The following is a 26,253-nucleotide window of genomic DNA, read 5'->3' as shown; positions in this document are numbered from 1 at the left end:
GGTTGTGTATTGCTAAGGTCATAGAGGACTTCACACAAAAGAATGCAAATGTGAGAATTGATGCAAATGAACTTGATTTCAGCTGATTGTTAAAATTTCTCTGCAACATTATGGTGTAGGGCAAGGACTTTTCACCTGTGTGAATAAAAAAATGAATCCAAGCAGCAATGGTATGAAATAAATGTCTGGCTCTGGGGTGAGGCAGAGGCTTAGATAAAATATGTACAGGTAGAAGAACAGCCAAGGGATGAATGATTGAAAGAGCCAGTAATAGTGCTCACTCGAAACCAACAAGCAACACTCATTCATCACACTTATCACATGTAATGTCACTGTCATACAAGCAACTCCACTTACCGCACACAGGATTCTTTTAAAAGACCAAACCTGTGTCAGAACATCTAAAGCCAGATTTAATCTATTAAGGTCTTTGAATCCCAGCCAAGCTAAAGATCTGCAGATGAAACACAGCATCTTTCTGCACTTACCTCATAGGATTATGCAAGATGTTCTTAGCGATTCTCTTATTGGTCAAAAAGAAGAGTAAACAATATCAAAGCATTTCCTTTCTATTGTCCATTACTTAAAGATTGAATAGACGTTTTCATAAAGGTTTTTACTTCATGCATCTAGATTTCATGACAGATAGAGGTAGGTATAGACTATTGCCAACAGGTGGAGCCAAAACCCTGTTATGCTTTTATGTATTGTGGATGGATCATTCACTCACACATACTTTACTGGTCTATTTTTAAAGCTGCATTCACTACAGTTGGCAAAACTGAGGCTCATTAATTGCACTAAATGCATTAGTACAATTTTCACAGTTTATTCTATATCACAAACTGAGATTTTATGAAGAAACTTTCATAGCAATGACAATGAAAAGCCTTCAAAGAAAAGGTAACTTTCATGTAAAAAAAAATGTGTTTTAACTTTTTTATTGTTATGCTCTCTTTCTAGATTCTTGCCATCATCTCGATCCTGTTCATCGTCCTTTCCACCATCGCTCTGTCTCTCAACACCTTACCAGAGCTCCAGGAAACAGACGAGTTTGGCCAAGCCAACGACAACCCCCAGCTGGCACATGTAGAAGCTGTGTGTATCGCCTGGTTCACCATGGAGTACCTCCTTCGCTTCCTCTCCTCTCCTAATAAGTGGAAGTTCTTCAAAGGCCCACTGAATGTCATTGACTTGTTGGCTATTCTGCCCTACTACGTCACCATCTTCTTAACTGAGTCAAACAAAAGCGTACTACAGTTCCAAAATGTGCGTCGTGTGGTGCAGATATTCAGGATAATGAGAATATTGAGGATTCTGAAGTTGGCCAGGCACTCCACAGGGCTCCAGTCTCTAGGGTTTACTTTGAGAAGGAGCTACAATGAACTGGGGCTGCTCATTTTATTTCTTGCCATGGGCATTATGATATTTTCCAGCTTGGTCTTCTTTGCTGAGAAAGATGAAGATGCCACCAAATTTACCAGTATCCCTGCGTCATTCTGGTGGGCAACCATTACGATGACAACAGTGGGCTATGGGGACATTTACCCACAAACATTACTTGGTAAAATTGTGGGTGGGCTCTGCTGCATTGCAGGGGTGTTGGTAATAGCCCTTCCTATCCCTATTATTGTCAACAACTTCTCTGAGTTTTACAAAGAACAGAAGAGGCAGGAGAAGGCCATCAAGAGGAGAGAGGCACTTGAGAGAGCCAAGAGAAATGGCAGCATTGTGTCAATGAACTTGAAAGATGCCTTTGCCCGCAGTATGGAACTGATGGACGTGGTGGTAGAGAAAGGAGAGGACAAAACCTCCATTGACAACCACCTCTCGCCAAGCCGCTGGGATAGCTCGGTCAGGCACTCCTCAGAGAGTAACCTGAAATCCCCAGAGAAAAGAAACCAAGAGTCTCTGGTGCAAAGCTCTCCTCAACAAATAACCATCAACACCACCGGAAGTCCCCAGCGAACAAACAGGACCCCACAGCACCTTAATGCTCAAAAACTGGAAGAGGTGTATAACCAAATGACTAGATCACAGTCGTTCACCAACCTTAATACTACAAGCTCCATGAGCACTCTGAGCACAACAATGACTGCCAATGGTTCACCCAAAAAAACTCACAGCTCTGAATTTACATTAAAAGAACAAATAGAACTGGAAATGAAGGAGGTACAAAAATACCTGCCAGATAACTTAGCAAGCTGCTCTGCAAAAAGGAGAAAAAGCTCCGACTCAGGTGAGGCAGAAACTGGGCCTGGTCAAAGCAGACACCACAAGGCACCATCTGCTTTCGATCTTAGCCTACTGAAGACCATTGATGAACACAGCTCTCCAGGCATTATACACAAGGATGGTCTCTATGAATCTGTCAATCCAGGAGACGGCTCAGAACCTCTCATAGAGGAAGGGGAGGGCTTCAACAGGGCTGTGGAGACCATCCAGAGCTCTCCAAAAGGAAATAACCCTTTGAAAATTAAAGGGTTGAAGATGAACTTCAACAAAACCTCTGCTGAAGGTCCGCTAACACCGCCTAGCACTACCTCTCCTGGAGACATCAGCTCCAGCATCCTGGAAGACGAATCCCCAGAGGGGGAGACGTCACCCCTTATCCCAATGGCAGAGGAACCATTACCAATTTCTGAAGAGGAAACCTGTTCATTGTCCCCTAAGAGGCTGATTGTGGACACCCCACCTGGTGATGAGGATCCGGCCTCAGAGAACCATGATGAGAAGTATCTGATGGAGGTTGCAGGTGCAGCAATTGCACCATTGTCACCCAAAACAGCAGAACAAAACTGCACCCAAGGTGTGGTTGGTGTGGGTGAGGATGTCAAGGCTGACAGCAACCAAAGTGGACACAAAGTGGAAAACCACATGTTTACAACAGATATCCACCTGATACCTGGGGAAGGCAGCCTCTCCCCAACCTTAGAAACTAGCATGTGACTGTGAGAGAAGCTATGCTGCAGACCCACTGCAAACTCAGCTTGGTGTGTGAGAAGAAACGAGAAGGGTGCAGTTGCAGTAACAGAAATTTTTGCATGGCATGACAAGTCCCTTTTACTTGTGTTGTTGTGTATTGCTGAAAAAGAAACTGCAGTTCTTCGTGCAGATTTAAGAATGACTTTGGGACAAACAGTGGGCTTAATGAGGAGGCTTTGAAAATTAGAGGGAATTCATCAACTTGGGTAGACATTTTGGTCCTCCAAATGTACATAATGACAGTCTCCTTTTTCTAGCAAACAAAGGAAAATGCACAGAGGGACGTATCTGTATAAAGCATGCATTTAAAAAAGACAGATATTTTACGGTGCTTAGTTTGCTGAAAGCACTCCACTGTAAATACTGGGACATCAAAGGCAATGACAATGCACAGGATGGCAAAGGAATACAGTCTCTGAAGGTTCAAATATTTGTAATGTGAAAGGGGCTGGGTGGGTGGGGGGGTTGGATTGAGAGCCCTTAAAATGGGCGTTGCATTGTAGCGATCTATAAAAAAAACAACAAAAAAAAACATATCATTACCTTTTGTGGAAATGCAAAGTGTTCCCATGGCGACCCTGCAATGTTTGTTCGCATTGAAAATGGTGTATGGAACTGTAATGTTGACATATTGTTTTTTTTGTTTTCACAACAACTGTTGAACTATCAGTTGAGCCGATGTTCAGTTTTGGAATTAACAACAGTGAACAAGAAGGACAAAACACCATAATCCCTCTTAATACATGTAGTTGCCAAATACGCAAGTAACCAGAAAGGACAGGAACTATCAAGGGAATGACCGCAAGTAAAATATATCTATCGTGCGGTCCAAGAAGTTGAGTAAGGTCCAAGATGTGTAGTTCCCTGTTCAGCCTTTTAATTCCATACAAATCACAGAAATAATCCTTATTTACTCTCCAACATAAGATACAGTATGTATACACCTTAAAGTAGTTGTAATAATAAAATGTGAAAATAAGTAGGTCTAGACTGGTTGTAAAAAAAAGTACTACTGTAGGTAAGTGGGATTCCATAAAGCAGAGTTAAGACTATTTATTAATTAACACAGTAGTCCAATCATCAATACGCATATGCTTTCAACTATAATGATTTTGGCAATTCAAAAGGGATTGACTACCACACAAAAAGACAATATTCCTTGTGGGTCAATGGACCAAATTAAGCACAGTGACAAGCTTATAACTATCTCAGCTGCATAGTAACAAACGTGACGACATGTATTTTGACAGTAGTTGTTTTTTCTCTCTCTTTTTAGTGTTTTGGGTTTTTTTTTACCTGCATTGTGTTCATTGTCCAACCCTCAGCACTCTGATGTCTTTGTTGAGATTTGTTCCAAACTACTGCAAGTTTAACCAGTCCTGCTGATGAGTTTAAGGCATTTCTTTTGTATATCCTTAGTGGCTTGGAATGTAATTATTGTGTTTAATTGTGAACAAAACAATTTTCAGTCCAACTTAAACCTAAATGAGTTTTTTTTTTTTCTTGTCTTCTTTGTCGCGTTTTGTTTTTACACTGACTGAAAATATCTGTTTTATGTTGCCTTTGATTCCAATTTTATTGCTGGAATATTTGTTTATTATTTCAGCATGACACTTGGCTGAGTATACGAGAGCCGCACAAACCTGAATGGTACCAAGAGAAAGTATGTGGTTGAATTCTCTGTTGTTTGTTTTGTTGTTTCCTCTTTCATTTTGCTTATTGTTGATCATGTTTTTATGTTCTGACAGAGAGGTGTGGAATGTGCAATACCGCATACTGCAAATCTATGCAGGCCAAGAAATGTGGCACTTTATTTTCTGTCTTTGGGATTTGTAAGTGTACAGACAGAAATTACTTGTATTTTTTAAAACGTTATATCTTTAATATGACGCAAAACAGTATTACGACTACCAGAATCTAACAATGCAAAGGAGAATTTAAATTTGACTTTTTCTGATCATATGGCTGGCATATGCTCTCAAGATCTACAATGCCAGATATTTATGCACCTCAAATATGATTGCATCCAAATTGACCACTTTTGGCCTTTTATATTACTGTTAGATTTGCATTGACACATCTGACACATTTCTGTGGGAGATATTAAAATATTCTAATTTCAATGGCCACACACAAAGGATTTTATGTTTTTTGTGAATTAAAGTTGAGAATGATCTATTTTTTCTAAACCAAAATGGAGCACGACCACTATTTCCTGCCATGTGGTGGTTGAAATGATGCGTGCCTTTTCATAACACAGCAGTTTATGAGAAGGTAGCGAGTCATTTTGCTTTGTTCATATAGCACTGTACAGAAAATTCTAATTTTATAGGAGAAATCAGGTCTTTATGTAATAGATACAAGTAATGTTATTGAGTTCTCAGGTTTTCTATAACTCTCTGATGTTCCAATTGGATAAATTCTCTGTTTTTCTTTAACAGCTAAATGTCAACTAGTAACTTCTGTACTTTTTGAAAGCTGATGTTGTCAAATCCACACTGATGTCTTGGCTCCTGGAGCAAGGAGTGGCAATATTTCCCCTTGCTCTAAAGTAATCTGTGTACCACGTTCAGTGTCCACCCCATCAGTGTTCAGTGAGGCAGGAAGCAGCACAAACAAACGGGACAGAAGTCAGACGGATAGAGTTTAAAGGCTGAGAGTTAGACAGTGGAGAGCGTGATGTGTCTAACTTACCTCAGACAGGCAGGAGGAGATCCCTGAACCGATACATCTGATTATTTCCCATGCTGATGCCATTGAATGCTCTAACCCTTACAGCTTCAGAGGCTCTAACCCCATGGAATGCCCTAAGAAACAGCGATCAATGGAAGGAAAACCAGAAAGAGGGAAGGCTATGAGAGAAAAGAGAAGTGAAATGGAGTCCTTCAATATGGTAACATCACATCAGTGCTCAGTTGTTGTCCATATTTTCTTTTGTCCGTGTACTTTATGCCCAGACCTACATAATTAAGCTCAGAGTTGTTCTTGGAGACATTGATCCCTGATGGAAACAGATTATTTGGTACCCCTCCGAAGTAAAAAAGCATGGTCATTGATGGTTTTTGTTTGGGGTCGTCATTAGTCTTTTTTTAATGAAGGAAATGACATATTTATTTATGTACCTGTACGTAAAATGTAATGTTTTCCTGTTACCATGTTTCTGTGTTAACCTCAAGTAATCCTTCATTTTGACAGATAGGATAGACCAAACAAGAGATTTGGATTGATCAGCTATATTCCCCTGGGATGATGTTTGTGTGGATACTTACATTAATTCTGTGAGCTGACAGTAAATGAACTGTGCTCTGTCTCACTGTCTCACAATGGCATTATCATCTGTGATACTGTGCAGAGAGGAAGGTTGTGTCTTTATTTTCTCTGAGAGAATGGGTATTGTCCATGTGGCTCATGCGTGCTTAATGAACCGTGCTCCCTAAAATGCATAAAGCATTGTTTCTTCTTATTTCTCTGTGTATTCTGCCTCCTACATTTTTTTCTCTTTGATTTGTTATTTTCCGTTGAATTTTGGAGAACATAATCATTAGACACATGTTAAGCTACAGACTGTTTCTGTACAAAACAACATCTTTGTATGCATGTAGTAGTCCGAACAATTATGTGACCACAGAACACTTTGTTATGGTACATGTATGTCAACATTTCTGTAGAGCATCAATCCCCATTACGTCTATTAGCATATGCAGAATAAGAAATAAATGTGTATATAATTCTGGCGTCTCTGTTTCTGGTGTTTTAAGGCGGTTTCTGGGTGTATTGTCTGCATACTTAGGATCATACATCATAGGATACAAACATGAGTTTAAAAATATGTTGCACTAACGCTGATGTTGTAGAAGTGGAAAGAATGTACAAGTTGTTTTTAATATCTGATACTGGTGATAATAGGTTTCACATTTCTGTTGTGTACTGCCATCGAAATGATATGATTGTGTATACAGTGCTCCCAAACCTCAGGAAGCACAAGGTGTTATTATTATTATGACAAACTAAGAGGTGGAAAAAACTCAAAGTTCTTGAAGATATATTGTATTCTATCACCTGGGATTAAAGATGGTCTGCATTGCATAATCTACAATACATGATATGTGGTGAGAAAGTCTGCATTATTTTCTTAATGTCAGAAAAATTGGCTAAGTTGCAAAAGCTGTACATTCTTGAAAACACTTAAAGGTAGAGTCAGTAGAAATGTCTGTTGTTCCTTGTAAACAAAATTAACTGGGCCCTTCCTCTGGTTTTGGCCATTAATATTCACAGTCTGTGGTCTCCATGAAAGAGCTAAGACTTTTTCGATGTGCACTATGTGTCTTTTCCTCTTCAGTTGTGCTCACTAATATGTTTGAATCTGTGTTAGTGAGCTCTTCTCCTTGGCTTAAAAAAAATCCTCCACCTGACAGGTATGCCTCAAGCTGGTCACAATTAAAGGACAACTCAGACCTACAGCAGCTGTATGTTTCCTGATGAGATCAATTATATCACATCAGAAAAACGAGATGCAATTTGCTCAGGGAAAAATGAACTGAACAAGGAATTCACATAACAAAAACCATTACACCACGATGTACTACAAAACAAAACATGGGAGGCCTACATTAAAACGTACAAGAAGCATTAATAATCACTATCCAGATCAAGTCTCCACCAGAGGAATCTGTGGAAAATACAGCATACGATATCCAGACCACACAAGTACTGCAGCACTACTCAAATTTAATGTAGAAAGTCATCTTAACATGGACACGTTACCTACCTGCAGCTTAGGTAAATGTCAGACACATAGATTCAGATGACTGTATCGTGCAGTCATCCATGTGTGCGGCCTCCTCGCAGCTCCTCGATGTCTTTTTCTTGTAACACAATGATCCATCATGTGATGACAGGAACTTCTCAACCTTTCACGCCCACAGGTGTTGATCTCAGAGGAATGACTTTCCCTTTGCGTTGACTCGAAGTAACTTCTAAAGTAAACCTAAGGTTGTTGTTGACATACAACATTTAACAGCGGCGTTTTAGCAGCATGTGCGTGCAGATTTCTGATTCTAGATGGAGACATGTTGTTGTTATGAAGTCGAATAAATGGGAGGTTACCGTACAGCTAAGTCAACTACTAGCTGACACCGTAAAAACAAATACAAGAAATACAAGGACTACACTGGATTGTATTAGTAGGGACTGGTCAAGCATTTCTCTCTGTTTTTCAAAGACGTACACGTTGTTGTTTTTTCACCCCCGAAACGCCAGAGGGCGCTACGGAAATGACGCAATACTCTAAAGCGCGCGGAAATCAATTTAATTCAGACGAAGAAGAAGAAAATGGAAATGAACTGGGGGTTTGTTTTTAAAGGGTGAATAACGCAAACCAAAACATGGAAGTAAAAGACAACAATAAAAGCGCTACAGATGTAAACAACACAGATCAAACTGTTAGTTTCCTTCAAATCTCCGCTGTTGTTCGGCGGTGGACGCTGGACTTCATGTTTGTGAGTTTGTGTCGGTATTTTAAGGAGAGCAAACTTGAGGAGTTCAATAAAACGCTGTCACATTTCGAGGGTAAGTGTTCATATAGGCTACCCATGTAAATAGTCATCAAACTAAGGTTAGAGTGTCTCCTCAGTCTGCTGAGATGTCCAAGACCTCGTGAGATGTTTAATATTAGTTTGTGATAAATACATGGAGAAAAAACGGTTACAACGTTGAAACTGTTTTAAATATGTGACGAAGCTGTTAAGTATAAAATAAACATGTTGTAATAGACATCTGAATCTAAATTAAAGATAAAATAAAGCTGTAATGAAAAAGTTGAAAGCATAGAAATAGACTGCTGGAGTACAGTTCAATGAATTGTTTTTGATATTAAATGAGGAATCCGGTAATCCTACACAATTTCTAGAAAAACACATTTGGAGCACAGAAGGCCTCACCAAGAGTTAATCCAATTAACCATTAAAACGTCATCGCGAACAAATCGATAACTTAACTCCTGATAACTTCCTATTTAAGTACTGAAACATTAAGAAGAGGAGTGTTTTACACATCATGTGATCTTTGTTTACTGTCTGAAAACGATGTGGCAAACACCAACGTGTTCATCCTTTTTTTTGTCCTTCTCTGTCTTTTTTTGTAGCTGTTTCTCAGGGTCCCTCTATAAAGGAAGCAGTTGATGAGGAGAAAATACTGATCTGTGCTTTCCTTGCAAGAGTCATGCATGGAAAGCAACTGGGTAAGTAGTGCTGTAAACGGCCTCCCTCTTGTTTAGCTTTTCTGCTTGTCACACATTTATGTGATATGTGAGTAGAAAGCGTTATTTAGCTTGTACCTGAGGCTGTTTACAACGGAAATCCCAGCTGAGATTAAAGCTCATGTAAAAGTGATGCATATTGGAGACATTAAATCAATGTTGTGAAGACCCAGAATCACAAGGGAAGGAACTTGAAGCTAAAATGTGTGGATTTAAATTGTAATACGCGGTTTTTTCCCCAGATGTCGTGTTCGAGGAGGACGACCGAGTGATGCCGCTGATGTCTGCCGCGAAAACCTGGTCAGACCTGCAAGACAATGTGGCAGACAAAAGCTTGTTCAAAGACATAACAGTACTTTTGCTTGTCCAGGTAATCATACACCTCCCAGAGATGGCATTAATAGTATGCTATTGAAAAAAAGATTTCACTATAATTTAGGAGAACCCTTCTGTCCTTTTGCCTATAATGAGCGCATACTAGATATTGGCTGTTTAAAGAATAACATTGTCCTTGTGTCACATGGGTCACTTGGTTCCTTTGAGGGTTTATTGTGATGATGCATTTTCTCTCCTCCTAGTCTGTGGCTGTGTGCTTGGAGAAAGGCCAAAGATCATCGGCCTCCTGTGCCCTCAAGTGGTTTGAAGAAAACTATGCCTTCCCACAGGTCTGCCTCTTTTCTCACTCTCTTTTTCCACAGGGTCTAACTATGTAATCTTGGGGCCTGTGATCCATTCTTAACCAATGTTATTTTTTTCAGAGTTTGCAAGTTAAGCTGTCAGCTGTAGTGACCGAGAGGGAAACTTACCACCCGTTACTCATGAGCTTCAGCTTCAGCCGCTTGAGGGAGACGATCCAATCCTACCTGGATGACTACTTGGAGAAGAACCCATCAGACTACCTTCTAAAGGTACAAAACCTCCTCTCTGTTAATCAAACTGCAAATGAACTGCAAGGTGCGGAGATAAGTGCATGCTAGTTCTGGGGATTTATCAAACAATGAATGCGCTCGTCTCACCTTTTTTTAGAGGAAGCTATGATGAGCGTTTCCACACCTTTTTGACAGCCGATAGTCCACACACTTCAATGTCCAATTAGGGAATAGCATTAACAATATATTCAAATGTATATATCAGTTTGACAGTCTCATATTATTTCTGCGAATCACTCTTGCAGGAAGAAGGTCTTACATCTTAAGTTGAACCCCACAGCAGGATTATTCAGTTTATTCCTGATAAGAATAAAAATGTACATATGCCTCATTTCTGCGGCTGACCCTACGGATAGGGAAGATTGACTTTGTATTTCTTAAAGATAAAGAATGAAGACAGAGATACAAAAAAGATTCAGTCTTTGTGAAAGTGATCTGAGGATGAGGCCTTTCCTTCCTTATGAGTGAAAATTAATGGTTTGAGTGCTGCTCAAGGGGGAGAACAATTTTCAGGTATCTGCCAAGTTACCGGAGTTACACCTGATTTAATCGGCAAATAGACGAGGCGTGTTGTGGATGGCTTCGGCTCAAGCGAGATTTAACAAACACATTTTACTGGGGGGTACTTTTTCTTGATTGTGTGTTCTGCTCCGTTCAACTGTGCTGCTATCGTTCTGAGTTATGTCGTTTCACCTGCTGAAGGTGCTGATGAGACATCATCAGTCACACATTACTGACGATTCGTCATCAAAATTAGTTTGAAGGGCAAACTGTTGGATTCAGCGGAGCCTCCTCAGGGTCTCACAGACTCGCTTATTCATGGAAGTTTCAAGAATGATTAACATACTGTCGAGGCTACAGACCAAGGTTACACGTAAAAGGGTACTCCAATGACAGGCTTCATTAATTCTGTTTTCACATTTATAGCTGCGTTTAGACCTGTAAGGTCATCATTGTGGACATACACAAAAATGAAATATGAAGTTACGCAAATTCTTTGATTATTCGATGATCTATCTATCTATCAGGAAGCCACTATGGTGACCCAGTCTCAACGGAAAACTGAAGATTGGGAGGATGTGGCCACATGGGAAAACACTCGGACAGAAACACCCAACAAATCAACAGATAATATAAAGTAGGAAATAAGTACAACACCCTTGCTTGTGTTAGAATTTGATACATTTCCTGTATTTAACACACTCCTCATCTATTGTCCTTATAGGAAAAAGAAAAACACAGGGTGTGTGAGGTGTGTGAATATATTTCTCTATCTTTCTCTTCCTCTCTCAGTAAGAACAGTAAATAAACTAAATAAATAGGAATATTAATTGTCTACACTGTAACACATCTGCAGAAAGAAACGGAAACTCCTGTCCACTAAGATTCCCGATGCATGGAAACCAGATTCGTGCAAAAAGGCTGTGGTCTCCCTCAGAAGAATCTCTGATAATGGTATGTTTCTCTGCTCTTGATATCTCCGTCAAACACTCGACATATTAACTGAAGTCATTTTGGTTTGACGTACACAGTGTGATCAAAAGCTAAAGAGAATGTTTTCACTGTCAGAGTTATTGAAGATGACGCCGGAGAAGTCGTTCAGCTCCTCAAAGATGGAAAAAACAAGAAAAACGCGTCAGGTAGGTTCAATCACACAGCTCGGCTCATCGTCCAGTTTAAATAACATTCAACAAGTTTGGGTCTGAACCACAATTTCCCTCTCTGAGATTGATAAAGTGGAGTGAAAAAAACAATAATAATAATCGCTTGAAATGTTGTTTCTACTTTGTGTAGAAATGGACGCAAGACCTGGACCAAAAACTGAAGGATGGTGTTAAACGTCACGGCCAGGGGAAGTGGTCTCAGATATTACTTGATTATGACTTTAAAGGACGCACAGGCACCATGCTCAAAGACCGCTGGAGGATTTTACTGAAGGCACATGAAGTCTGCTAAAGGAGGGCAGTGCCTTTCTAACCTGTACAACGAAGCAATCAGCTTGTAATTCAAACACTGATTCTGCTGATCGTCTCATTGAACCCTGTCTGCGATGTTTTTGAGTGTTATATGACGCTGCTTTGTTTGCACTAAAAAAAGAAATACCACGAGAGGGCACCCTACAGAGTAATGACAGTTCCGATGTGGTTTCCCTTCTATGGTACAATGCATATGATAGTTCACAAATCTAAACTGTGTTTGTGAACTTGTACAATGTAGCTTGTATTTTTTCCTACAGTATTTATTGAACTGTTCCAGTCCACAGGCTAAACTGTTCTAACTGTTGTTTTTAGGGTGTACTTGCTGTTCCTTTTTCAGTAAGAAAATGTCAATTGTTGGGACCACCAGGGGGCACTAAAGACTTGATTGTTAACTAGGCCGCTTGCATACTAACATGGTACAACTCATTATTTTTTTAAGCAAAAATCGCATTTGAAATGTAAAATATATACCTTTTTTATTATGTTACATATTTTTGACAGAAAATTGTAAATGAAGTAAAACAAATGGCGTGTTTCAATAAAATATGTAGATCAATGTGAGTGGTGCTTTTATATGTGCTAGAAAAAGCTGAATGACTGTACAAATTACAAGAGACTGTACAGCGCTGTGAGGCTGCACATACACTGGAAATGTGCTTCATGACTAGTTATTTGGCAGTTAATTAAGAAGCAATGTGTTACATTTGCATTGCAACAACTGTATGGCTTATCTGTTTTCAGTATTGAAAGCTTACTGGGTTCAGAGATCTGATATGAGTGCTGTGTGTCTGCCTCACTGATGAGATGGTATCGTGGACACCAGTTCATTGGTTTTCTGTGGTCCGTAGTTTGGATCAGATGAAGACGAAGCTGTGCTGGGGGGGACAGCTGCACTGCTGGGTTCTCTGGATCTTCTTCCATGTGCCGCTGCACTGATGGTTCCCTACTGCCTGCCAGTGGAGCACAGCATCTCTGCAACACAGACCCAAATAGTCATGATGCACCTATTTGCAAATTCTCTTTTTCACAAGGATCGTTTCACTTGATTCCAACTGAATTTGAGACTTACAAGACCTGAAAGAACAGTGAGAAAAGGCCCATGTGAAATAAATTACAGCATCAAGACAGTCTGGCTGCTGACCACCAGGTATACAACCTTTAACAACTTTGCTAAGACAACACACGCAAAGGATAATAGCGTCATACTTGTCTGATTCCTGACCATCTCCTTGGCAGCTGCCACTGTTGTTTCGCATGGCAGGAGGCTCACATGCCACACACACTTTAAAGCCCTCGGTTATGTAGCGCATCCAGTGTGTGTGAGGCCGGTTCTGCACCGTACAGTGGGGTGTCCGGGACTCCAGTGTGAATTCAACACAAAACCTGAAGGGAGAAGAAGATTGGTCATGAGGGTCACACAGTCAGTTCTTGGATGTCAACACCAGTGAATCAAGGTAGGGAATTAAAGTTACAGCGTAATCTACTCTTTCATTGTAGTGGAGATAAACCCTCTGAAATGGAAGTAAAAAATGCAGCCAATGGGCACACTAAAAATGGCCCACAATAACTCAGCCAACTGTCATCCAAACCTTTTGTGTGTGTGCTTTTATGTGGCAGTCCTTGATATTTAATTTCAAAGGGTTGTGGGCAATCTCATGGCACTGCTATATTTAATGGTCTGTAGACAGACGTCCAGGTGAGCAAACACATTCTGGTAGCTCATGCAGATGGAGAAAACATTTGGCTGTTATCTTCTTTTCAGAATGGCTGTGGTTATACAACATCATGTGACTATAAAGTTAACCCAATGCAACATCAGTGAACTTTTCAACTGTTATATTTCAAGTAATCTGAGACTGTTTGCAGTAGAGCCCGACCGATAATATCTGCTGATATTTGCTTATCGTATCGGCTATTTTAACGCAGATGTGTGCCAATATTACTAGATTTATTCAGCATTCAAATAGCATTTCATTTGAGTTTTATTGTATTACACAAGCAGTTCCGAGTATTGGCCTGCAAAAAAACCTTATTGGTTGGGCCCCTAGTTTGCAGTATTAAAGTTCTTAAAGAGGCATGAAGTGGAGCCTACCCAGGGTCGAGGGGGTTTCCATAGTTGTCATGTTTGGGCCTTCCTTTGCCAAACTCCACACTGGTGATGAATGCAGGACCTCAGAAGAGCAAACAGGTAAGTTTCTATTTGTAATTTCTGAAGTGAAACGGAAACGGACTAACTTTACTAACAGTAAAAAAAAAAAAAGGTAAATTGTTCAGATCCACTTCTTATTCTCCATCTTATTTTACAGTTCAAACACCTACACTTTCATATCAACTAATATTGACTGTACATTACTTGTGGGATTGATTACATTTCGATTGTTATGTGTTGTATGTATCTATGGAACACTGAATCTCCGGTCTGCACAATGGTTGTAGCATTCTAGGTACTAATAAGGAAACCTTGAACCTTGTTTTGAAAAAAGAAAAAAAAACAACCACTGATTAGTGACGTCAGTGCTAACTTTGACTTTGATCCCACTCTCTGGTGGTGTACAATTATTGTTTTTCAAGTTCCACTAGAAAAGGGCTAATTAATCATAGTAATGGATCAGTGCATTGACTAGAATCATCAAAGATAAGATAATGTCTTGCAGGCCAAATCAATAGTGGAATCAGTTTTAGAACAAGCCTACAAAAACAAACACAAATCAAATGAAACCACCGAACTTTAGATACATTAAAACATGGGTAATGTCATTTATTTATTTACCTGAGTGGAGTCCACAGGGTCCGCCCTGGTGTTCTCTGTACTCCCTGCAGCCACTCTGTTCCTGCAGGCTAGGACAGAGCTCTCCGCTGTTACCCGGCTGCTGCTCTACGTGGCGGACACGAACTCGCACTGAGGGTTTGCAGGGCTTGGCACATCCGCTCCATAAGCTCCAGTTGCTCACTGCACAGTCCTGAGCTGGATGTTGGCGTCCACATTGTTGGAGAAAAAGTTATTTGAGGATGTCTTCTCTTGTTGCAAACAGTCAAAGTACGGTGAGAAGTTACACCAAACACCAACCCTGACTCTGACTTCTTGCAGCCTGTCTGATAACAGTTTTCCCTTGAGACAGCGCTATAAGGCTAAATCTGCCGGAAATAACTTTAAGTCAGTGAAGCATTGATTGTGACTTGTAGAATTAGTGTTTCTTGCTCGACTACGTGTTTTCTAAAAGCATGCCAAGTGAGCAACCATTCAATCACTTAGTCCTGTGACTTCTCTTTTCAGTTGCTCTCTCTGCTTGATGATCAAGCTTTGATGTATTCAGCATGCATGTTTTGTGTCTACCAGCCTATCACACTTATTAGGGACGCCTGGCTTGTTTGACTGGAACTGTAATTGCCACAAGTGATTGACAGAATTACATTCTTCAAATATTTGTACTAATTCCATTATGTGGGCCAGTCCTATGAAAGGAGGTTAAATAAAGAGCTGCCAAAGTGTACTTATTGTTGCTGTTTTTTAATGACACGTTAATGTAGAAAAATGTATGTTTATGCTTTATTGTTGGAGCACTGAAGAGCTTAAACAGTGTGAAGAATACAATAAAAGAGTTTGACAGGGCTTCATAACTGTGCAGATTAATGTGTTCAAACAATTTCACATGCTTGAAAAGAATTTTGAGCATATCCACCCCGGCCATATCTGTAACATCAAGGTGCAAAAAAAATCATCTCTCTTCTCTAACTATCTTTACTGTCTACACACATTCAGAAGATAATCAGGTTATCTCATGTCAACGCTTATCTCACACTTGGTATCATATAGTTAAGGTGTGTGCAATAAAACAAACAGAGCCTCCACATGTGATTTAGTGACGCTCAGGGCAGCCCCTTCCATTCATCCCTCACCTGGGCACTCAGTGAAGTAGTCGAAGCAGCAGTCCTTGGTCCTGACGCAGCCCTCATCGCAGTAGCATGTCCCGTACACTCTATCCATCCTCCAGTCTGTGGTCAAACAGCTCAAGTCTCTACCTCTGCAGCATTTCCCTGAGCAACCTCCAGACACCAGGACAAAATCATTTCCCAGAGTGGACACCAGCAATATCAAACAAGCAAGCACAGAGGATCCCATCAGGCCAGAGGTTGACCACTGAAGCAAAACACTCGCCTTGACTTGCTTCTGAGCGTTTTCCTTGTCTCTATGTTTACTTGGTGCTACTCTTTCCTACTCATAACCATGAGAGCGAGAGGTTGGAATACCAGCCCAACCCAGCCAACACTGTTCTGCCACAGGAGCCCTTGTGACCTGGAATTCCTTTGTCCGTCCCCTGTGTCCAGCCCCTTAGTTTCCCTCCAGAAAGCGAGGTCTGCAGATCAACCTACAGCATTGAATACCCCGTACCAGCTTTGCTCAGACTCCCATGCATCTCATATTGTGCCTGTCCCTTGGATTTGCTGGCTATCTCTCTCCCTGCTCCCAGCTGAGCACCTCCCATCAGCCGTCGCGCAAGGGAGGAGACAATAAGGGCAAGGGAGGGCTGAGCTGGGAGGTTTAAAGTGTGTTTTTCCTCAAGTTCTGCCCATTCCCTGTTCTCACCTGTCTTTTTGTTGCTGGCTGTTTTTCCTTCTTACCTCTCAGTTACTTAGACCCTGCTGCCAGTCTTACGCAGTCTCTCTCTGCCACCCAAGACCTGTAAGTCCAAAAAGAAAGGGAGGAATGTGAGCAGCTGGCAGGTGTCCAGTCAATTGTGCCAGGAGGCCTGCTGGGTGTTGTAAAGCCACCGCTTTGGTTCTCACCTCTTTATCTTTGACTCATTTCTTTACTATAGATATTGTTGCTGTAATCAACCAAAACAAGCTTGTACCTTTAGTTTGGTAATACTTTCTTTCTTGGTACAAGGGAGTTGACTTCATAACTCCAGGGAGTGCCTGCAAGTGTCCAAAGTAATTGTCAGGCACTAAATTATCCAAAATGAGAGTTAGAGAGTCTTTCCCAAAATGTATCACTTACTGCTGACTCAATACATGCTATATCACTGTCAACCTACAGTGCGATGGAATAATAATAGATATTGAGATACAAGAGGTGAATTCCTTCTGTTTCAGTGTGAGGTGCAGGGTGGTGAATCAGTAAACTGGAGCTGCAGTGTACATGACATTTCATTTAGAGGCCAGGGTGTGGCCTTCAATTCATAACTCTTGATGTGCAGAGCAGGGGACTAGTAGACGATAAATTCACTCCATACACTGAATCTGGTGAGGAATGCAAGACCTCCTTATAGTGAGGCGAACTGTTTTACCTCATTAAGATGGGGCTTGTGGTTGACAGATGATTGATCAATAGGATAATTCCATTTCCTGCCCAGAGTGAAATTAAAACGTGCTCTCACTGATTCTAACGTGTGGATTTTAATATATAAAAGTTAATAGCGTTACATGCTGCTTTGCCCACTTACATTCACATAGTGCAAACATAATTTTTTTCGAGGTCACTGCAGCCCCTAATGTTCAAAGAGAACCATTTCCATCATAGATTTTTCTTCATATATGGATTTAAGGACAAATTATCCTATAAATCTGAAGGTTGCTAGCCACATTAATCAGCGTAATGTTTGCCCAAGGAGCCTGAATGTCTGAGGATGTTGTGAACTCAGAGGGTCATCTCTTCATTGAGTGGTCCGTCCTCCGTCTCATGGGAAACAATTTCGGCCTTCGCGGGGAACATAAGCAAGGGGAGGGGGGGGGGCCTCCCTGCGCCTGCTGCTACAGGAGGAGCCGGTTTGTGTAAGAATATGGATACTTCTGCCTCTGCCGTCCAGAAAAACAGCTCGCAGAGAGCAGAGGGGGGTCTGTTTGGCTCCTTTGATTCTTCTTCTCACCATAAGCAGGTAGGTCAAGCGACAGTAATAGCCTTCATCTTCACCATAATCATCATCAGCATCACTGGGGAGCATGTGTCTGAATCAGTGTATATTAAAGTTGGGGGGAGTTGAACCCAGACTGACCTCAGAAGTAACCAAACTACACTGTGTTTTTGGTCTTTTTTCTATCTACAAGTATTACATTTAAACTTTTTTTTTTCGATGCTTAGAATCATTACTGTAAAACCAAATACTGTAAGAAGGTTTCTGACTTTAAAATTGTCAATATTAAATATGTTAAGTCTTGCAGGGTTACTAAAGAGGTGTGTCACAAAGACTAAAAAACACATTGGACATTCAGCGATGATTTGATCTGTCCAGACCTATAGCTGCATCTGTTTGCTGTGGCTCCAGCATATTGGAAAATACACTTCAAAGCATGTGTGTTTTACATCTGACAGGGCCCAAACCCCAGACCTCCTGGCCCTACTGTGCACTTGTCAAAGCCAATCATCTTTCCCCGCAGTGACGCACCCTGCTTGGAGTTTTCTTAGTGTAGAGAGGAAAGGAGATTACACATGTTAATGGTTCTCCAGATAGAGACCTGGGACTGAGTGTGTATATGACAAGTTGTCATTTTACAGGCTGAATTAATAACGCTCTCTCACACAGCTAACATCATTTGATAGATAGAGGAGCAGCAAAATTACAGAGGGATTAGATTTCTTTAGTGTTTGTGCTACCACTTTTTGTAATGGGTGTAAAGAAACGGGGGGGAATCCTAGCGCCATCTCGCCTACGTGGGGAATGCAAACTGTGGCCATCCCCATGGTTACCACAGACCTGGGTTGCTATAGTTTCAAAAGCTCTGTTTGCAAATGCTAGAATTCTGCTTTTCTTCTTTCCGCAGGTTGTAAAGGTGTGCCGATGATGTCACCTTTGACCAAGATAACACTTCCCTGTATCTCACAGACACACAAGAAGATATTTGAGGGGGATTACACATGTACATATACGGACAATAGTATCGTCTAAAGCCTCCAATACACAAACGATTTGAGTCCTTACTCAAGGAAATATTTAGTACATGGTACCACATGCATTCCAAATATTTTTTCTATATTAGTTGTTACTTTTTATCACTTGAATATTGACATTCAAATTCCAGTATGTAACTCAAAAATCAATACACCTCATAAATATTTAACCTTAACCAAATATTAGGAGGTGGACAAGCTATTTCTCTCCAAGTGTGTTTGTTTCTCATGAGTTCAGTCAGTTTTCGTCTCATGAATGGAGGGCCTTTGTTCACTGAATTTACTGCTCAGCTTGTTCCTCCCTTGATGAGTACATTTACTCAATTGGCTTGTGTGGTTGTGGGCGTTCCAGTGTGTGTGAGCATGCATTTGTTCAGCTGCTGGCATTTGAATAATGTCTAAAAGTCAATTGTCCTTTTTCTTGTGAATGGTGTACCTTTCTATGACACACACACACACACACAGTAAGGTGTATGAGTCAATGTTTAAAGAGTTGAGCAGTTGCGATGGACTTGGCTTGTGTCATCAAGCACAGCATGGAGGCAGGGGTCAATCTAGAAACAGATGTGAGGATCAACAGGTGAAGCCAGGTGAAATATGAAAACCTTTTGATATTTTTAGCATGAAAAAGTCCTCACATCAAACAAAATGAGTTGATGAGCCTTTCTGTACATCCCACTAATGATGTTCCATTCATTACGGGTCATTACTGTTCGATAGTTTATGGATGATAACACGCTCCTCCAGTGAGGAATGATGATGCCCTGGCAGCAGCTGCGGATCCACACCAACCTAACGGCAACAAAGAGAGCGATATTGATGAAAGTTGTTCTCCCTGCCCGGACCTGACGCGGTCACTGATAACTGTCCTCTCATCAGTCAGCCATCTTGACATAAACCTCCATATGCGTGTAAATCAATGCATACATTAGACGCCGCAGAGGCAGATGAGGTGAGGTGAGATGTGTGTGTGTGTGTGTGTGTGTGTGTGTGTGTGTGTCAGGGGACTGACCTGCACCGCTGAGAGGGATGAGACTTCAGGTAATGACTAAGAGAGAGGGAGCATCTATCACCCTGGATTTCATAAATCATATTGTGAAATGTCAGAGAGCAGAGGAGAGGTTACGCTGCCTGACTTGTGCGGTTGTGGCTCTGCCAAGGACAACGTTAATAAATGTCATAAAAAGCACGAGCTATATGTCAAGGACTGAAAATCATTTTATAGAGTTTCTCAATCATTGTTTGACTTAGTCATACGTGCTTGTTGATACTTTTGAAGTTAGCAGAAATGTTGGGGAAATGAAAACCTCACCTCCTTGCAGCTTAAAAAAAACAAAAAAAAAACACAAGCTGCATGCAGATATTCCGAAAATATAAAACAAAGATCTTGATGCTATAAATGCAAATCCCAAGGACAAGAAGTGAATATTTGCAGCACAGTTAGCTTCTTTTCTATGGTTTCATCTGTAGTTCTGTGATGATAGAAGCTAAGATTTGACTCCAATGCCCTTCACGTTGCTATGGGACCGGGAGTTCTTGTTTACACGTCACCTGTTGGCACTATCATTTGTAATTGAGCACTGTAAAAGGACCCTTTAGAATCTTTTAACAAGTCTATTCAAAACCCTGTCTGGTTAGACAAAACAAACACACAGAACTTGTCAATAAGAGAGTCATAGCCTTTGGTAGGAAACATTGGTTTGGGAGACTGGAGGTCTTTTATCTTCATTTATTCCTAAATAATAGATATGATACTGTGAGTGTAGAGCTTTATTCTTCTAGAGATGTACAGAAATAAATGTAGAGCCAAACATGACATCATCACGTCTTGATTTGCCAGTATAGGAGCTGGAGCCATACCATGTGGACCAAAGTATAAAGTTAAAGGCAGAAAGATAAAACAATGACGCAAAAATGTCAAAAAGCTCTGTAGAAATTTAAAGCACTCATTGTTCCTTTCACGTTACCCATAACTTATTCAACCTCTTGTTGTTGAAAAAAAAAATAAATAGGGAATGTGGCAGCACAACAACATGCATACTCAATAAATCATCCAATAATAACAGAAGATCTTTGTCCCGAAATCAAGCTAGTCCTTTTCCACTGAAACTGGCCCGAACATATTTAGGGCATATTTGATTTGAAGCGTTGGCAAGGTTATAATTTGGCGGACAGGCCACATTCTCTGATCCCCGCTGATAGACCCGACTGGCACAATATCAAGTCAGGCGAAGAACAGTAACACAACTTGGCCTTTCTTCATTATGGCACTGGTTGAGCCGAGGTATCTGGACTCTCCTCACATGTTGCAGTTCTGATAGAAAAATCCTATAATAACAATATTGTATGAAAGAGTGTTAGAGTGTAGTGAAAATGTTTAACCAAAAAAATAAATGACAGGAATGCACTGGTACCTGGTAATTCTGGTTTGTTTATCAAAATGCACCAAGACTTGTTTAAAGGAGCACTGTGCCGTGTCCTGGATAAGAGTTCAGTGGGACGACAGTGAAACGATAAACCGCCGGTGGGCAGGCCTCACTTCACTGCTTATTAAAGCCCTCATTGTTGACTGTTTGTTCCAGGTCATTTTGTTTCACTCCACTTGAAAGGGACAGTAAAAAAAAAAAAAAAAAAAAGCCTGCAAGAAGAGCGAGTCCCAGCGTCCATTTGAGCATGAACACAACCCCTTCACTTAGCATAAATAAGGGGATGGCTCAGTGTTTCTAGGTCAATGTGCGTCCTATGAAATGCACACCTCACCTTCTGCAGGGAGGGAGGGACGAACGGAAACAGATCCAAACATTTAACAACATCACAATTGTTTCGGGAGCTGAGGGATACACTTCCTTCAATAAAACTGTTAACGGCTTGGCTTAAAATTGGAAAAAAGTCTTTTACGTACACACTTCCTGAAGTGTTTCTAAACTTTGTTAGCAGTCCTCTCATGTCTCCACTTTGTTTATCCTAATGAACATGTTAAAATATAACCAGATCTTTGGTTTTTAACGTTCTTTGGGCCTTTATAGATAGTACACCTGAGGAGAGACAGAATACGTTGGCAGGAGAGATGATATTCAGAAAAGGGCCGAGGTCAGATTTGAACCAACGCCCGCTGCTATCAGCCTAGACTCCATACATGTGCGCGCAACATAACCACTAGGCCATCAGCGGCCCATTGATCACTAATTAAAAAGTCTTTCACCAGAAAGACTTGATCCGTCCCTCTCTTTGTCCGACACTGAAACGCTCTCAATGACAAACTGCAGAACACTGACACCTAAGAGTCAGCAAGGGGGCCGTCTTGGTCCTGTTGCTTCTGTGTGCTTGTGAAAACTGAGGATGACTGCAGCAGAACGATAACACGTGACAAAAGTTCTTTAAACTTCGACTTTAAATTAAACCCAATATTTAGAATCAGGTCTTACTCAACACTTTTGACATGCAATCTTTCTTGACATGCAAAGTTCCTTAAGGACTTCAAACCTTGGGGATTTCTTTTGTCTTCTGCATGCACACCGCCATGTTGCTGGGAGTGTGCTCTACTCTGAAGCAAGAGCTATAAAAGGTTAGCGACCATCTCTGAAGGGGAACGAGAGACTTTAAACAATGTGCAACCTGAAATATCAAAAAGTAAAAAAAAAATGTGGACAGTCTAAGCCCAAACTGCTGCTACATCTTCAAACTTAAATGAACTTCTCATTTCTCTCGAAACAAAAAGACAATTGTCATTTCAATGAACAAGACTATTGAGACACGAGCTGCCCTCCACACAGCAACCAAACAATGGGATATGTGGGAAAAAACCACATTCTGGGATCTGGAGGCACTTTGTGTCTATATCCATGAAGATGACACCAAAACGAAGAAGAACTTTGAATTGCCTTGTTGTTGAAATGTGCTATATGCATAAACTTGTCTTCCCCCCCCCCTCCCCCCAAAAAAACAAGTGTTCTTGACGAAAAGAATTGAAATAACAAAAATACATTTATTTCATTTCAGGAAGACGTCTTACAAGGCACAGTAATGGTTCTGCTAAACTATGTCATATGTTCAGAGATATTTCACTTACCAGACAAAGCGTAATGAATATATATCGGCAATGTTTAAAACAGTATTGCAATGAGGTCCAATCTTGACAGCGTCTATAACATATTGATGATACATGGAGAAATATGGCAGTATTACATAACAGCCATTACAAGCCATTGGAGAGGTAAACTAACTATCTTTTCATGCAGCTTTGCGATCTGAGTAAAAATAATTTTTCAGCATTCATTTCGGTAGCACGTGCTGCCGTTTCCCATAGATAGTAAATACTGCATATAATCACTAAATTAGAGGAGTTCAGGTCAGGAGTCCCAAAATGTGAATATCAGCCAAGATAAGCAGAAAACTAATGTCACTGAGGACAGACAAGCAGTGAGAAGAAGACACTGAAAGGAGCACAGTGTCAATGGTTTATTTTGCTCTGACCTTGTTGGCACAGACTCCAAGGTTTTGATCCTGAACCCATTTGACTGGGGGGAGGGTGATTGTCAGGATGGAGCCTTCCTCTGTTTCTTCATTTTCTTGAGCTTCTCTTGTCTCACCGTCTCTCCCTCCAAAGAGGACAGCTCAGTTACCCTGTGGATGAAAGAGCGAGGCGCTCCGACCATTGGGTCTGGAAAGGACTGGCCTGAATGCCAGGAGACAAAAAGGGATGAAGAAAGAGAGGAGAAGAAAAAATAGGTTGAAAAACATTGACCAAAAGAAGTTACGGGCAATATTTTGATACTGGATTTCCCTTGAAAGATGAGTTGTTTCTTTGTCATTGGTCGTATTGCTTTAGTACGTCATGGATCAGGATACTTTGTTTTGCTTAGTTAGTGTGCTTTAGATAGAACTTATTTTTGTTGGTGCAGAGAATCAAATCTAAATAGAAAGAAAAGCACAGGTCTGTGCTGATTCAAAGTGAGACCCCACATCATCTGAAAACACTGAACACACCTCCTCTCTCCTGCCCCACTTTGTTTGGAGAAACAAAATCCTTTAAATATGACACATTTGCTGCCAATAAATCCACATAAACACCTGGACAGGATGAAGTTGTATTCTCACTTGCAGACAAGACAGTCTGACTAGACTTGTTAAGACCACAACAAATACCTGACCCAAAGCTTCCAAACAAACTCACTCTTTTGATTGTCTTTAACAGTCTGTAGCGTGTAGGTTGAATAATTCACCTTAGGCCTGCAGAGCAGAAGGGAAAGCAGAGAAGGCACAGGGCTCAGGAATAATTGAGAGAACTATTGATTGGCCTGGTCTGATTGAGGGTAAAAATACCTGCCGAGTTTGCAGTTTCCAACTGAGAAGGTGTTTCGGCCGTTGAGGACTAATGTGGAGGGAAAGCCCATTTCTGGGGTTCTTTTGAATTCATATCTTCCATGACACCTGCAAGACAAAACATGAGGGCATGCATGCAGAACAGCATTATAGAGCAACTTTCACTTTTTTTTTTAACCCTATGGAGAGCAGATGTGTTTTGATCATCAGTAAGAACTATATATGGGGAAGCAATAAAACTAATCTATTCCCATAAAATTCTGTTATCTCATTACCCTGGAAAGTAAAAACGTAAACTTTATTCATGTCACTGGGTAGTTAGATATTAAGAAACAGCTTGAACCCTTCTGTTTGTGACAGATAAATTACACGTGTCAAAATATTAATTATATCTGTCAGATTTTTTCAGAGTTCATTTTCCTGGTGTATGTCAGACAGCGACTCAGTCTTATTACAGCAATTTATGCAGCTGTCTCTAAGAATACGCTTTGAAGACCGCAGCTCCAACATAAACAGAAATTCACTGGTTACCCAAGGGTGAGGGGCCGCACACCATGCATGTGGGGAAGGTCCTGGGACAGTTTGAAGGGATGCAGGTGGCCAGGTCTATTCACAGGGTAGTCCCTGGTCAGCGGAGGAATCACGGTTCTGGTCCTCTCAAATCCCGTACCTAATTGGTTAGGTTAGGATTCAGAGATGTAGGATTAGCACCTCGTGTGACCACAATTCATAACTCGTAAATTCAGGCGTTTTTTTTTTTTTTTTGGAGAGCAAGGGAAACTGCACGTCACTTGTTCCATAAATACCTTTAATTCTGAATGCAAGGTTATATCTGTAAGTGGCATTCAAGTCATTAATATGCCTACATAAAATTGAGACCTTTGTTCATAATGTATAGAACGATATCGCCATCTAGTGGTCATCAAATTAAAACCCAGGAAGGAACATTAAATTCAATGTGCATCCTTTTATAAGGTCAAATGTGATAAATACATCCATGAAACACCAAACAGTAATACTTTCATACATATTTTAATTTAAAAAAAAACATAACTTAAGTTACGTTTCTGCAATCCTTACATTTGTTATCATATAGCAGCTGTCTGCCACAGAGGTCTTTCTTTGGGTCAGTGTTTTCCAACTCCAGTTTGACATCTTGGGGTGAATTAGCTGAGCTGCACACATTCAAGAGAGAAATGGAGCCCGTCATATTGGCACAGATGTCTAGAAATTAAATCCACCCAGTAATTAAACTATAGATGTTATGTTTCATCTGATAGCACTGAAGATCCAGATCTTACCCTCTGACAACGAAGTCAGAGACCAAGTTCTTCCAGCCACTCGACTCTGTAACAGAGATGACTGTTTTAGCCTCCATCACATTGTTAAGCTAGCGCTATCATCTGGAAACGTATACTAGGCATTTAGGGGGTTAAGTTTACTTACCGTTTAAGGAATGTATCGCAGGATATTTCTCCCTCAAGAGATATTGTCTGAAAGCTGCTGGTCCTCCACCTCCTCCCATCCTGAACTTCCTGGATGCTGGATACGCAGCTGTGTCTGGGCCGCGCTCGCTGCAGTTTGAGCGTCCTTGTGATGTAAACACCTTAGCGGTTGATAACGATGGGTTAAACTGAAAAGTCATCATGGTGAAACCACAACAAAGTGTTTATAACTGCTTGTCTTGCTGATAAAATTGCTGACCGGTCTTTATAACGGTGAAGATTAGCTGGCTGTCCATCTCCGTGCAGAAATGCTAGGCTGCAGCTCACAAATGCTAACGAGTCACTGCGTCGTCATGGAAACAGGCTAACCCCTTATTCCCGTTGCATTGCTCCTCTCGATGAGCTGTAAGCCAAAAAAAAACTTCTAAAAGTTCAGGTTACACTTTGAGTT

At 40.8% G+C, this 26,253-nt stretch overlaps 4 protein-coding genes across 7 annotated transcripts in view; 2 read left to right on the top strand and 2 right to left on the bottom strand.

Annotated features, from left to right (window-relative positions):
• Window positions 1-5,686, top strand: part of kcnb2b (potassium voltage-gated channel subfamily B member 2b) — an 82,440-nt gene extending 76,754 nt beyond the window's left edge. For both annotated transcript variants that reach the window (XM_079361667.1, XM_079361668.1), the window contains one exon: window positions 964-5,686. In XM_079361667.1, coding sequence (XP_079217793.1) covers window positions 964-2,949 — 1,986 coding nt within the window. In that variant the 3' untranslated portion in view covers window positions 2,950-5,686. The remainder of the gene's footprint in view (window positions 1-963) is intronic.
• Window positions 5,687-8,274: 2,588 nt separating this feature from the next.
• terf1 (telomeric repeat binding factor (NIMA-interacting) 1) lies at window positions 8,275-12,710 on the top strand. Its single transcript, XM_079361672.1, has 10 exons — window positions 8,275-8,553; window positions 9,128-9,223; window positions 9,484-9,611; window positions 9,820-9,906; window positions 10,000-10,149; window positions 11,199-11,308; window positions 11,396-11,422; window positions 11,528-11,625; window positions 11,740-11,810; window positions 11,965-12,710. The coding sequence occupies exons 1-10, from the start codon at window positions 8,370-8,372 to the stop codon at window positions 12,124-12,126; spliced, it is 1,113 nt and encodes a 370-aa protein (XP_079217798.1). The 5' UTR covers window positions 8,275-8,369; the 3' UTR covers window positions 12,127-12,710.
• On the bottom strand, window positions 12,612-19,973 carry sbspon (somatomedin B and thrombospondin type 1 domain containing). 2 transcript variants are annotated; one of them, XM_079361676.1, is made up of 6 exons: window positions 19,674-19,973; window positions 16,047-17,095; window positions 14,920-15,114; window positions 14,242-14,320; window positions 13,356-13,532; window positions 12,612-13,121 (listed from the first exon to the last, which is right to left on the bottom strand). In XM_079361676.1, the coding sequence occupies exons 2-6, from the start codon at window positions 16,267-16,269 to the stop codon at window positions 13,004-13,006; spliced, it is 792 nt and encodes a 263-aa protein (XP_079217802.1). In that variant the 5' UTR covers window positions 16,270-17,095; window positions 19,674-19,973; the 3' UTR covers window positions 12,612-13,003. The 2 variants fall into 2 exon arrangements, with proteins under 2 accessions (XP_079217802.1, XP_079217803.1); XM_079361677.1 differs by having other exon boundaries at window positions 16,047-16,828.
• Window positions 19,974-23,000: 3,027 nt separating this feature from the next.
• cUnh8orf89 (chromosome Un C8orf89 homolog) lies at window positions 23,001-26,181 on the bottom strand. 2 transcript variants are annotated; one of them, XM_079361678.1, is made up of 7 exons: window positions 25,804-26,180; window positions 25,659-25,704; window positions 25,438-25,532; window positions 24,889-25,027; window positions 24,358-24,465; window positions 24,209-24,264; window positions 23,001-23,710 (listed from the first exon to the last, which is right to left on the bottom strand). In XM_079361678.1, the coding sequence occupies exons 1-7, from the start codon at window positions 26,003-26,005 to the stop codon at window positions 23,571-23,573; spliced, it is 786 nt and encodes a 261-aa protein (XP_079217804.1). In that variant the 5' UTR covers window positions 26,006-26,180; the 3' UTR covers window positions 23,001-23,570. The 2 variants fall into 2 exon arrangements, with proteins under 2 accessions (XP_079217804.1, XP_079217805.1); XM_079361679.1 differs by lacking the exons at window positions 25,438-25,532; window positions 25,659-25,704 and having other exon boundaries at window positions 25,804-26,181.
• Between the last annotated feature and the right edge of the window lie 72 nt (window positions 26,182-26,253).

Source organism: Symphodus melops, assembly GCF_947650265.1.
Source record: "Symphodus melops genome assembly, chromosome: 14".
NCBI lineage: Eukaryota > Metazoa > Chordata > Actinopteri > Labriformes > Labridae > Symphodus > Symphodus melops.
This window is presented reverse-complemented; position numbering and strand designations above follow the sequence as displayed.